Consider the following 12,995-nt stretch of genomic DNA (forward strand, 5'->3'; position numbering starts at 1 on the left):
CCCTGGAACTCAAACACACACTCTCTCTCCTCCACCTGCTTCACTTTCTGCTGAGCGATGGCGTTCTCAGCGGAGGTGATGATTAAGCTCCTTTTTGCTGCTGATGCTCCCTCCTCTTCTTTCACTTGGTTTTTTTTTTATTATCATGCCTGGTTCCTATTGAAAGGGGGAGCAGACACTAAGATGTTTTAGGCCACTTGAGCACGTCTTTATGTGCACATCAGCATCATCCACTTTACTAAATCTCTGCTGAAAGCACCTGTCAGATGTAGAGACGAAGCTATACACACACACACACACACACACACACACACACACACACACACACACACACACACACACACAAAGTCAATAGACTGTTTTTACCTCCAAAAATGGCTGCCATCTAGTGTTCCTTTATGGGTAGTGTTGATGTGTTTCATCCATCCATTATTTATACTGTAAATGAGTCGAGTGGCAGGAGCCAATCTCAGCTGTCATTGGGCGAGAGGCGGCGTACACCCTCGACATGTCGTCAGTCCATCGTAGGGCTGACAAACAGAGATGAACAACCAGTCACCCTCACACCTATTACGGACCAGATCAATTTGAATTAAGAATTCCTAAACCCAAACTATTAAACACACATACATACACACACACAGGCACAGACACTATAATGACAGTTTATATCATATAAACATTTATTCTCTGTACAGTAATACGGAATCAATGGGAAATCAATATTATCAGTTACTGATAGAAAAATACATTTGCTGCACCATCGTCACTCCACAATCGTACCTAGATTAAGTAGCAAAAGAGCATCACGTGTGTGTAGTGAACTTTGTAAAATACAAAAATCAATATGAGCGTGCAAACATGACATTGATTAGGTGTGAAAAACAGTGTTCCTCATAAAATAAACACATATGTGGTATATCATTTTATATACACCATTGGCATATACTTTTTATAATATTCTCTACAAAAAATATCAGTGTAATCAGTGTTTTTTTTTTTTCTAATTAATGATTATGTGCAAATTTTAGAGGTAAAACGACATCTGGCTTCAGTTCTTAAAGAAATCCCGTAGACCTATGAGGAGAATGAAACACATGAGTCTTTGGAGTGAATCGTGTTTTGTCATATTTGGCTTCATGTGTAAAAATCAAGTAATTTGACCATCGGTACAATGTTGAGTCGGCACATTACACAGTAAGTGTTGCTTTAAAAAAGACAGTGAATGTCCGTCCAGCCCGTCCAGAGAGGCAGCAGTGGGGCAGAATCTTCAATGAAGCTACAGTATCTGACACATGATCTGTCACAGTTGAACACAGTGTAAAAAAATGTGCAGCAGAAGCAGATGTTCCTCCGGTGTTTGTAAATGTAGGTATCACAGGCAGCTTTTGACAGTACAGTTGAACTTTGATTTAGAAACATTTGCTTTAAATGGCAGCAACTCTGGCCTTTCACCGGCAGTCACAATGTTTGATCCATCAAGGAGGTGAATCCAGCAGGGAAACAGGAAGGTCTTCCAACAAGGAGAAAAGGATGGAGCCAATCTCCACCTGCTTTTACACACAGATTAACTCTCTGTGCAGAGGCAGGAATCATATGCTGTATTTAGTTTGACATCTTCAGTTGATCATTTTGAGGCTTAGTGGCAGGCCACAGGTCTCTACGCGCTCATAGGTAAAGACTGTGTGGTGTGAGTTGTTCTGATAGGTTGACTTGAGCCTCACGTGGAGCGGGTATCTCAGCAGTGTGACGGTGTCTCAGCTGAGGTGGAGGTCAGGACAGGTCCACAGAGGGCTGCAGCTATAGCTGGCTGTGCTCTGAAGTGCGCACACACACGCACGCGCAGGACACATGGGACAGAGAGAAAAATAGATTGTCACTGTGCTATATATTCTCAGCCTTTCAAACAATGGATCTTTTTTTTTTGTCAAATGTTGGAACAGAGGGGAAAGAAAGGAAACAAAGTTCTTGTATGGAAAAGTATTTCACGATTAGATTTATTTTTAAATCTTATCTTAAATCAGAAGATTAACACAATTTCACAAAAATAAAATGAAGCATTCGATCTGACAACAAAACAATATTACAGAGAAGTAGCTGCAATGAGTGAATCAATAATACTTAAGGTGGCTGCACACAAACATGCTGTACTGATCCAAAAACACAAATAGGCTAAATGGACACAAAGATGCACACAACTTACCATTCACACCTTGGACCCCGATCAGGAAGAATTTCACTGAGAAGTTGTCTTAACTTGTAAAGAGACATTAACAAAAAGATCAGACATAAAAGGTCTGAATTTTACACAGTAACAGGTAGAAATACAGAAATAATACAAAAATATAAAATTATATCGTGGCATTACTGTGTGAGATGTTGCAGGCAGTCAGCGTTGGTCTGTCCTGCCCGAGGTCCTGTAAATGGTGTGGACACTGTTTGAACTCAGACCATTAGATCCCAGTGTTTGGACACTGATGTGGACCGGGACGCTCAGGTCGATATTCTCCACAATACACTGTAGAAGGAGAAACAAAAGACGCAGCACATCAATTAAACTGGTTTGTTTTCATAGTAATAATATGATACGATGACAGTTAGTGTCAGGGCAGAGACTGATACCTTGGTGCACGCTGAGCTCATGACAGATTTGTGGAAGTCCCCGTCTATAAAGACCTAAGAGGTCATTAAAAAGAAGAAAAAAAACTTTTTAAACAAACAAATCTTCCAAAATTTAAGTTCATGTGTCTGTGTTCCTGACAGAGTCTGCTCTGCCTACCCTGTATCCGTACACAAACGTTCCGCTACTGCAGCCCAGCTCGTCGAGTGGTGGCCTCTCCCAGCCAATCATGAGGCTGCTCTGGCCCACTGTCTTGATGACCTCAACGGAGCGCACCTCTGCTGGAGCCTCTGGAGGGAAGAAAGAACAAAGAAAGGTCAAGCACAATTATTAGACTAACTTATTGTCCGTGTTATACATTCAGGATAGGTGAAGAAGCCTAAATGAACACTTTTACCACTTCTATTTCTATTCTTCGTTAATGTGGCATTTTACTTTCATGATGTGATTTTAACACAATAAACAAACATAAAAAGACACAGTGCATGCACAACTTACAAATGCACTGAAGCGATTCGATAAACGCTTAAATTAATGTACTGCAGTGTGTTGTGTGGGCAATACAAAAACAAAACATCAAGGTGCTAGAATGTGATACTACATTTTCTCCAATACAAGAGACATATAAAGAGAATTTCTCATATTTAAGCTGGGCATAATCATTTTTGCAGCAGCATGCAACCAAAAACAAAATTCGACAATGGTAAAAACACAAATTTTATGGTGTGTTTTACTTTGGTCTTTTCTTAAATACTGAATATGAATCTATGAATATCACCTGGTCTGGGTCTTGCTGACTTCGTCTTATCTAGAGCAGCAGTGGACTTTCTGGCAGACTTGTTGGATCCATCTGGAGAACAATGTCCAGACTGAGTCCAGGATGCAGTGAGTCCAAGTCCACTATGTGCAGGGGCAGCACCATTAAACATATTGAATTTGGGGGCAGTTGATTTTCCAGGAGCAGTCCTCTTTGAGGCAGTGCTTTTGGGATTAGTGTCAGAACATATTGAGACATTAGAGTCAAAGTTATTGGTCCCCAGAGTTAAAGGAGTTGAAGCTGTGTGTATTGCATTAGATATATTTGAGATAGCAGTGAGTTTCGTTGTCATTTCTGGGGATACTGTGGTATTAGTGCCACTGTCTGAGGTGGATTTGGCTTTGTTGGATGAGCTAGGGGCAGACGTTGTTGTTTTAGATGTGTCTGCTTTTAAGGAATGGTGTGTAAAGATGTTGGGGCTAAATGTCACATTAGCAGATCTAGAGGCGACTGCATTGAAAAGCGTTGTTGACTTATCAGTGGCGGCAGGATTAGCTTGGCTTGAAGCCACGGTGACTGGCAGAGAGTTGGGATGCGGTTTATTAAAACTGAGGCTCTGCTTGTTTATCTGACAGGTCAGGTTCAGGTCTGCAGGTGCTGAAAATGAGAGACTTTTCCTGGGCTCCTCCGTCCTTCCTCTGCCAACCGGAGCCTTGTGGTGAAGGAGATAAGCATTTATTTGTAAGATAATGACAAATATTTTCCCACGTTACATTTCTGGCAGGATTTGTGAGGTGTAATGGGCAATTTAAAGAAGAAGAAAAAAGGAATACATGTTTCTAAAACTCCAGTGCACCTGATAGCTGCTCATCAGAGTTTTCTGCAGTTGCTCATGCAGGTTGATGATCTTCTCAGGGCTACTCAGCCTCCTGCTCGGACTCACACATGTGCTGGAGGAGAGGGGAGCGGGTGAGGATCCGGTTGGACTGGTCAGATCTGGGGAGGGCTTCCCTTTCACATCTGTCTGATGAAATCGAAATTTTTCTGGACCACTGGTTGCTTGGATTGGTCCACTAGCAGACAGAATCATCTGTGGTGGGATTGAGAAAAGGATTCCCTTTAAACCTAGTTGCAAGCAGGACCTTGGTTACTTTGGTTAAAGGTTTTTGCTCTATTGAAAAATGACTTCAACTTGTTCTAATATCTGTCACTATGAAAACATAAAAAAAAAACTTATGACATGTGACATTTATATTAAGATATGTGGCATAGTTTACTTGCAATGGCTTGGTAGAATAAAATATAAAGAAACTATAGAGGCCAGTAACTGTTGCCTATTGTTTATCAATGGGAACATCAGTGCTGTAATGGTTTACTGCTGTTAAAATAATAAATGTACGACTTGAAGTAATTGAAATAAAAACATGCAAACTGTATAAATATTATAATTTTTGTTTTCAATATGTCACCTGTGAAGCTTTGGTGATCAAACTCTCTGTAAGTGCTGGGGGTGCGGTTGGCGCAGGCGAGTTGTCATTTCTCTTCAGTGTTGCTGTCGCTGCAGAAGTGACTTGAAGATTTGTTGAGGATTCAGCAGCGGATATAGAAACGTGTCTCTCACTTATTGAGTCTCTGCCTTTTACTCCTGATTCAGTTGTGAATCCACTTTTTGTTTGCAGTTTTGCAGGTGTGAATACAGCTGGACAGGTCTGATCAGGTGTGAATCCACTGGTGTAGTCTTGGAAGTTTGAAATAAATCTTTGTATAAACCCAGCGCTGTAATCCCCCGTGTTTGTGATGATTCCTGGTGTGAATGCAGCGGTGTAGTCCTGCAGCGCGGCGTCACTCAGCAGCTGCTCGACCTGCTGTTTGAGTGTGGAGTCCACACACCCTTGTCTGCGCATGACTTTCATCATCTGAACTAAGAGGTTGTTCCTCTCCTGACACTTCACCACCAGACAGGACAGCTTGGCCTGTTATTGGAAGAAATGGCGGTTATCTAGAGTTAGTGCCAAGCAGTGAAACATGACAATGTTAACCTGAAAGTCAGATAATAGGATGTCATATGTCACACTGCAAAAGTATTAAACAATGAAGTAATGGCACGTTTCATCTCCCTTTCCTCACCTTTAGAGGAGTAACATCCAGATCTGTCTGGCTCCTCTTTTTCAAGAGCGCATCATACTACAACCCAAATAAAAGGAAACACGCTAAAACTATAGATTAAGAGAAAACATACAGGATCATAAAATATGACTAACTGATTCGACTTTAACCTTGTAGTGCAAAATAGATGACTGGTCACCACCTTTGCTCTGATGTCGTTGTACCGCGTTCGGACTGATATGAGATTGGCACTCAGATCATCCTTGCTGCCCCGCCCTCGTTTCAAAGCGATATACTCGCAGTTCAGCTCCTCAAGAGCCACCGTCTGCAGGATTTTACACACACAAACACACACATGAACACCCCCCCCCCCCCCCCACACACACACACACACACACACACACACACACACACACACACACACACACACACACACACACACACACACACACACACACACACACACACACACACACACACACACACACACACACACACACACACACACAATGAGGAACAGATTTATTATCAAAATTGTCTCATGATGTTGCTGCCTCTCATTTTCATGTATCTTCTTCATCGATCCATTGCTGCTCAATTTAAAAGTAGTGAAAATATAATCCAAAGGCAAACAATAAACAATGATGTTCAGGGCCACATGCATACATTTACAAATGAGAAATTAAATATTTAAATATTGCAGTTGGGTCTGTCTGCACTTGAGTCGATGTGGTAAATACCTATGCACACGATAACATTTGCTGGATAATGGATAACGCTTGCTAGTTGAGTCTGATGATGAAACCACGTTTTCAGTTAGGAAAATTTTTACAATTTGTACCACAGACATTCTCATTTTAATTGTTCTGTGTTCCAATTCAATCAAATATTAGAGAAGTAAATATTTTTCATTGGTATTTATCAAAGAACAGAAAGAAAGACACTGTGTCATTCTTACCTTAGCTTTGAGCTGAGCTGTGAGGATGTTGTATTGTTTTTCTACCTGTGTCTTTAGTGACACAGCATCAGTCTTCTCCCCGATCAGGCCTGTCAGTCTGCTCTGCAGCTCTTTCACCTCAGGCAAAGAAATATATAGATGGTAAAAATATGGATAAACATTGTCTTTAAAATTTACTGCAACTGGGGATGTATCCAAAGATCAATAAGGTTTTATACGTCTACCTATTTATGCAGAACAAATGGAATTGATAGGACAGAAAGAAATACTGTGACAAAATGTTGATATTTATTTTTTTATGTCAAGTTTTAATACCCGTGTGTTGAGGTTGTCGTTTTCCATCCTGGTTTCTTCCATCTGACTGGCTACATCTGTCAGTCTCATCACCTTTTCAGCTGCTCGGGCTGCCGTCCTCTCTGCCTCCTCCCTCCGGGCTTCTGACTGACACAAGTCACGGTGCAACTTCTGTGTCTGAACATGCACACAAACATAAGCATAAACATGATCACACTCAGTTCGGTGAGTTTCTAAGGGAGTGCGTGGTTATGTGTAAATTTGTAAATCTGTCGCATTCAAAAAGTCAAGGCTTTTAAACCTCGTTAACATAATGAAGATGCTTTTTTTACTGTTTCAAATTCTAAATAACAATAATATAGATATTTAAAAAAGGAACATTCAATGTATTGGTGTCTGAATAAGTTATTCTGATTGACTCTGATTCTTCAGTGTCTTTTTATCACAACAAATGTGATTGAATTTTTGGGTAGTGGCACAAACTCACTCCTACGTGGCTCTTGTCCAGTTCCTCTTTTGACCTCTTTAGTTGTTCTCCCAAAGCTTCAATCTCCCTCAGCAGATCACTTTGCTCCTGGTTTCCATCAAAACCATGTGGTGTCAGCAATCAAACATGATGATACACAATGAGTCAAAAATACTAACAGGATACGTATACGACACATGATACACAAATGCATAAATCACCTAATTCTATACCTGTATAGAGTTTCCTCTGTGGTTATCACTCTGACTTATTTGTGTAGCATAATCTCCTGTGTCAGTCTTCTTTACTGGATCAGCACTGGTTGGATTTAACAGCTGCTGCCTCGGATTCCTTTCCTGTGTTTGTGTTTGGCTGGGGAGAGCAGATTGCAGGTCGCGTCTTTCCTCTCTTAGGCCCTGAATTAAGAGCAGCATTTGCTTCTCCTCATGTTTCAAACCAGTGATTGAACGTTCAGCTCGTACTTTTTCGTCTCTCAAACTGCTGAGTGACTGTATCAACGTGTCCCGGTCATCTTGTAAAGTGTGAGGTGATTGCTCCTGGTCTCTCTGTCCTGTCAGACACTTAAGTGAAATGGTCAGTTCGTCTCTCTCCTCTTTCAAATCGAGCACCGCTCCGCTTAACTGGTCTCTCTCTGTCTGTAAACTTTGGAGGGATTGCATGATTTGATCTCGCTCTTCTTTTCCGCTAGAAAGATGTTCTGTCAGTGCCTCTTTTTCTCTTTCGAGACCAGACAGAGATGTGGTTAGCTGCTCTTTCTCCTCTTTCAGGCCACTCATGGACCTAATAAAATGATCTTGCTTATCTTTCAGCCCGCAGACTGTCCTGGTGAGCTGCTCTCTCTCTTGTCTCAGACCAGCAAGACATTGAGAGATGCAGTCTTTCTCCTCCTTCAGTCCCCAAACTGTCCGAGTTAACTGCTGCTTCTCTTCTGTCTGCGTTTGCACTGACAGAGTTACTTCTCCTTGCTGCTCTCGGAGAGAACGTATGTTGCCCGTCAGTTCGACTTGTTCCGCTCTGAGGCTCTGGACTGTCTTGGTCAGTTGGTCCACTTGATCATTCAGTGAACTAACAGGCAAAGTGTTTTGTTGGCTGTTCTGCAACGGCTCATGGTGATTGTTATGTTGAGATCCAGGTGCTGAAGCTGTTATAGAATCCTGTAGTTGTTGGCTGGACATTAAACGTGGTTCTTCCTCTTTTAGCACACTTTCCACCAAACTGTCCACACGTTCCTCGAGGTTGTTCTGTTTTCCACAATCTTCTAACTTTTGCTGAAGCTCCATGATTGTGTTGAGATCATCCTCAGTCTTCATGGTGAGCTCTGTGATCAAAGAACCTTGCTCCTGGTTCTCCTGCTCCTGCCTGGCTCGTTCCTCCTCTAACCTGGAGGCATGATCCCTCAGCTGACCCTCCTCCGTCTTTATCTCCGCCTCTCTGAGCTCAATGTGAGCCAGCAGCTCCTGGATCCGGTCAGACAAGGCCTGGTTCTCCTGATTGAGGGCGTGGACAAGATCATCCTGGGCGAGGGTGACAATGTGGTTATCCTGGGCAGGAGAGGACTTGATCTGCATGTCAGAGAAGAAAAATGTGATTAGCGATATACTGGATGTAAAGCAAAGCTTCTTCAACTTTGAAAAACATTTGAGAATGCTGCAACCCCAATGAGATACCTTTTCTCTTGAAGACCCCTGCACTGCACCAAGTTCCACTGCCTGTTTCCTGAGTTGTAAATGTAGTTGCGTATTCTCCTGAGCCACCACCTCCAGTTGTTCCTGTGTGTGCTGCAGGGTGGCCTGCAGGCGGTCACGTTGTTCTCTGAGGGCCTTGAGTTCTTCCCCTAACCCCAAGCTCTTATATGCTTCCCTCAGGGCATCCGATTCCTCACTGGGGCTTTCCTCCAGGTTAAGGAGCCCTCGGGAGAACCAGGTCTCCAGTTTACACTCATCTATTGTCTCTGTGGTCAGTGTAAGTGGCTGGAAACTGAGGTTGTGCTTTGAGCCACAGTCTGATCTGTTCTGTGCTCTATCTGCTGCTACCTGGTGGTGATCCTGTGGAACTGCAGACGAATGTGACTGATCTATTCCCCGTTTCAAGGTTGGCTGGACCTGCACAGAGATCAGAATTTAACATCATATGTGGGTCAAAAGTTGAGAAAAACTCACATGAATGTAGGAATGCAAGTATAAGCATTTATAAGGGGGAAATATGGTTATATAACATGCAACAGACAGACCCAATAGAGAGTTCACACTTTGGGAACATCAACCATTTTTATACTGTAATACTGAATCATGAAGTATCAAGGAGGATCAATTACCAAAACATTTGTTGATGCTTTTACCAAACATATTTGGCCTGTCACATAAGTAAATGAAAAACAACTCACTACATTTAAATTAATGAATTTTACCAGTTGAACAGTTGATTGTTACTTTTTATAGACTTTTTATAGACTTTTTAGAAATTTTCCATTTTTCAAACATTTGTATGTCATTAATAATCCTCTTGATTTATATAGGCACTCAACAAATGGTTCTTATTATGAGTATTTACACCACAATAGTGTGTCTGATGCTGTTTGTATGTGCTTGTGTATGACAGGCTGTCTTTTGCTGTAAGTGTCATTTCTTCCGCTATACTCAAGTGCAAATGAGATAATATCATGTGTTACACACCTCTCCAGAGCTCCCCACAGAGGACAGTCCCACGGTGGAGTTATATGACTGACAGTTGGAGGGGCCTGGACAAACAGCGGAACTGCAGCTGGGCGAGCTCGTCCCAGGGATCGGGCGGGCGGGCTCAATGACTGTCGACGACTGACTGGGTGTTTGGTTTGCTGCTTCCCTGAGGATCGGCTGGAGGCTGACGTTCTCCTCTCTCAGCTCTTCAAGCTCCTCCATCAGTGAGCTTTCAGACAGCTTCAGCTGGTGCACCTCTGCCCTCATCTCCTCCACTTTACAACCCAGAAAGTGGCTGTTCTCCTGGGCCTCGTGGAGCTGCTCCATCAGTCCCCTCCGCTCAGTCATCCCCTCCGCCCCTCTCTCCAGCAGCACCCTGAGATCCTCCTGCAGGCTCAAGATGAAACCTTGCAGCCTTGATTCATTTGAGCTCTGCCCTTCTACTTTTTTCTCATCACCCGCTAGTCCTCCTTCTCTTTCAGTTAACACACTTGGCTGCCATTGCTTCATCCTCTCCTCCTTTTTCTCCTCTTCTCCTTCACCCTCTCCTCTCATAGAAGTTAGCTTCTCTTGCTTCTCCCTGGGTGTCAAGGTCCCGGCAGTAATCCTGACCGCACTGATCCACGCCATGCCAGTGGCGGCACTCACATTCATGTCAAGCAGCTGCTTTTCCAAGGTGTAGATGCGGTTCTGTAGGCTCTGCTCTCTGCCCCGCGTCAGGCTGAGCTTGTGTTGGAGTTGGGCTTTAAAGTTCTCAAAGTACTGGGACTGGCGACTCATCTCCTCCTCTTTGGCCTTTAGCTGCCTTTGACAGCGTTGCAGTCGCTCCCTCCAGACCCGCTCTCCTCGCTCCCTCTCCTGAGTCTGGGTTGGAGGGAAGGTGGAAAAAGAGGAAGACAGAGATTAGTTTTTGTGCTAGTGATATTACTGCAGTGCTATTTAGTATGTCTGTACTGTTCTCTATGACCTTTGTTTGACTTGTGTCTCTTGTTTTTTACTGTGCAAACTGAACAAACAAATAAACAAACCAGTTTTAATAAAATTTGAAAAAACTAATTAAACGTGTAGTTAATTAAACGCAGATATAAGGTTAAACATGTATGTTACTAAAAAACCTTTTCCATTACACCTGATCACATTGCATTTCTTATGACACTGCTAAACGTCCAAATAATTAAAAAGACAAATACTTTAAAACATTGTGACAGCATCACCTCAGTTATGGGTCAAAGCTTGTTGCATGTCTTTACTAGCACTGGTATCTTGACCTATGCTGATAAAGATGACCTCTTAAGAGCACAGTTATTACAAATTGCTCTTCAAATTTTACTTTTCAACCGATTGCAACCCAACAATTGTTGTTCTGCTTTTAATCATAACTTGGTGTCTTTCTGTGTTGTACTTTTCCATTGTTTTGCCCACCCTTGTACACTGCATTCACTTTTTTTGTCGAACATATGACCTCAAACAGTGTGAACTCAAACAGTCCAATAGCCTCTTTTATAACCCAAAGCTGAGCACTCACCATGGTTCTGACCTCCTCCCTGAGCACGTGGAGTCTTTGGTCCAGCCTCTGGGAGTATTGCATGCTGGGGATGTGGGAGGCAGAGGCTAGCTGATAGAGCTGCACCAGCAGGTTCCTCTTTAACTATCTGATCCGAACATCACAGCACAACACAGACAAGCTCACGTTACATCATCACATTAACATTACCCAGTAGGTTTAATTACTTACTCTGCTAGTTTGATGTGAATCTGCACAATTGAATCAGAAAAGATTCAAATATAATCTCCTACAGCGAGTAACTTCAACGTAGATGTTAGCAGCAGTGTGCTTGAAGGTAAGTGTGCAATCCAGTCGGGTGTGTGTGATATTTGATATCACCTTGGTCAAAAGTGAGTATATAGTAGCAGAGGTGTGTGTGTGTGTGTGTGTGTGTGTGTGTGTGTGTGTGTGTGTGTGTGTGTGTGTGTGTGTGTGTGTGTGTGTGTGTGTTTGTGTGTGTGTGTCACTGGATCCCCGCTCTCCCCCAGTCTCTCACCTGTTGCGCAGCTGGCTTTCAGACTGGATGGTTGAACCCGCTTTCTGCTCCAGGACCTTCACTCTGTTGCGGCGAACCCACAGGTCCGGGTCAGTTGCCAAAGAGTCAGTTGCCACGGTAACAGAGCTGCTTCCAGTACCCATCGTCTCTGTTGAGGCCATGTGATCCTCCATTGGTTAGCCGGCCCCCATTACTGTAGGTGACTTTTACCTGTGACACAAGAACTGACAGTTTCAGACTCATTCAGCAGAGGGAGGAAAAACCTAAACTATTATAATAATATGTCCTCTACACTTCTACATGTCCATCATAAATACACAAAGGCAGAAGAAGTATAAGATACATGCGCACAAAATACAGTAATCTATTATTCACAATGTCAACAGCTTGGTAGCAAAGTGTCGAGCACTCAGGTTACCCCGCGTCCTACGTGTAGTCGTCCTCTCTGCTCCTACACCTCCTACCACATTATACAAATACTCCCATCCCCAAAAATGAATGGGTAGGTTCGTGTTTTTGGTCGGTCTTGAAACATTACTCACATATACATATTATATTATAATATTCAAAACAGTTATACATGCACAATGGTGTAAATTCTCAAAGTTAACTGTAATAATAACCTGTTTTTTGTGCTCCACCGATGGCAGTTTCATCCTCTCAATGCAGCGACAAGCTTCCAGTAAGTTTCGCTTGTGCTCTGTGAACGTAGCGGCATTATCGTTCCCTTAGAAACGCCACAGTTGGACTTTGCCAGAATCCTCCAAATCCAGTTGGCTCTCAGCCGGTTCACCCCCCTTTACTGAGCTCTGCACTTTAACTCTTCTTCTCCTCCTTCCATCTCTCCTTTTCCAATTGTCCGAGTGGCCTTTTCTTCAACTGTGGCTTAAATAAATCCTCTGATTCAGAGTTTTCTCTCAGTAAATCCATGCGTTCGCTTCTCACATAGGAGTCAGGGTTGTATGTTCCCGGTCCAAGAACCACTACAGTAGATATTATTCATAAATAAATCTCACTTTAATCTCATGTATATCTGGTTATCTATTACATTTTCAA

The 12,995-nt window shown here is 42.7% G+C and overlaps 1 protein-coding gene across 1 annotated transcript; it reads right to left on the reverse strand.

Moving 5' to 3' along the window:
* Positions 1-659: 659 nt before the first annotated feature.
* LOC118320003 (centromere-associated protein E-like) lies at positions 660-12,908 on the reverse strand. The gene is made up of 19 exons (XM_047334423.1): positions 12,563-12,908; positions 11,940-12,149; positions 11,423-11,549; positions 9,895-10,761; positions 8,890-9,324; positions 7,435-8,784; positions 7,223-7,309; positions 6,757-6,912; positions 6,442-6,558; positions 5,686-5,808; positions 5,505-5,561; positions 4,847-5,350; positions 4,234-4,467; positions 3,399-4,089; positions 2,780-2,910; positions 2,623-2,676; positions 2,369-2,518; positions 2,204-2,256; positions 660-1,817 (listed from the first exon to the last, which is right to left on the reverse strand). Exons 3-17 carry the CDS (start codon positions 11,483-11,485, stop codon positions 2,390-2,392), a joined length of 4,998 nt encoding a protein of 1,665 aa, XP_047190379.1. The 5' UTR covers positions 11,486-11,549; positions 11,940-12,149; positions 12,563-12,908; the 3' UTR covers positions 660-1,817; positions 2,204-2,256; positions 2,369-2,389.
* Positions 12,909-12,995: the final 87 nt, after the last annotated feature.

The sequence above is a fragment of the Scophthalmus maximus genome, chromosome 9 (genome assembly GCF_022379125.1).
Source record: "Scophthalmus maximus strain ysfricsl-2021 chromosome 9, ASM2237912v1, whole genome shotgun sequence".
NCBI lineage: Eukaryota > Metazoa > Chordata > Actinopteri > Pleuronectiformes > Scophthalmidae > Scophthalmus > Scophthalmus maximus.

What these genes read in the sequence shown, in the direction of transcription:
- LOC118320003 (XM_047334423.1), bottom strand. Translation starts at nt 11,485, where the DNA reads ATGCAATACTCCCAGAGGCTGGACCAAAGACTCCACGTGCTCAGGGAG. An exon ending in GGGAGGAGGTCAGAACCATG is followed by an intron (nt 10,762 to 11,422) that starts GTGAGTGCTCAG and finishes CCTCCAACCCAG; the next exon opens with ACTCAGGAGAGGGAGCGAGG. An exon ending in TGAGCTCAGCGTGCACCAAG is followed by an intron (nt 2,519 to 2,622) that starts GTATCAGTCTCT and finishes CTCCTTCTACAG; the next exon opens with TGTATTGTGGAGAATATCGA.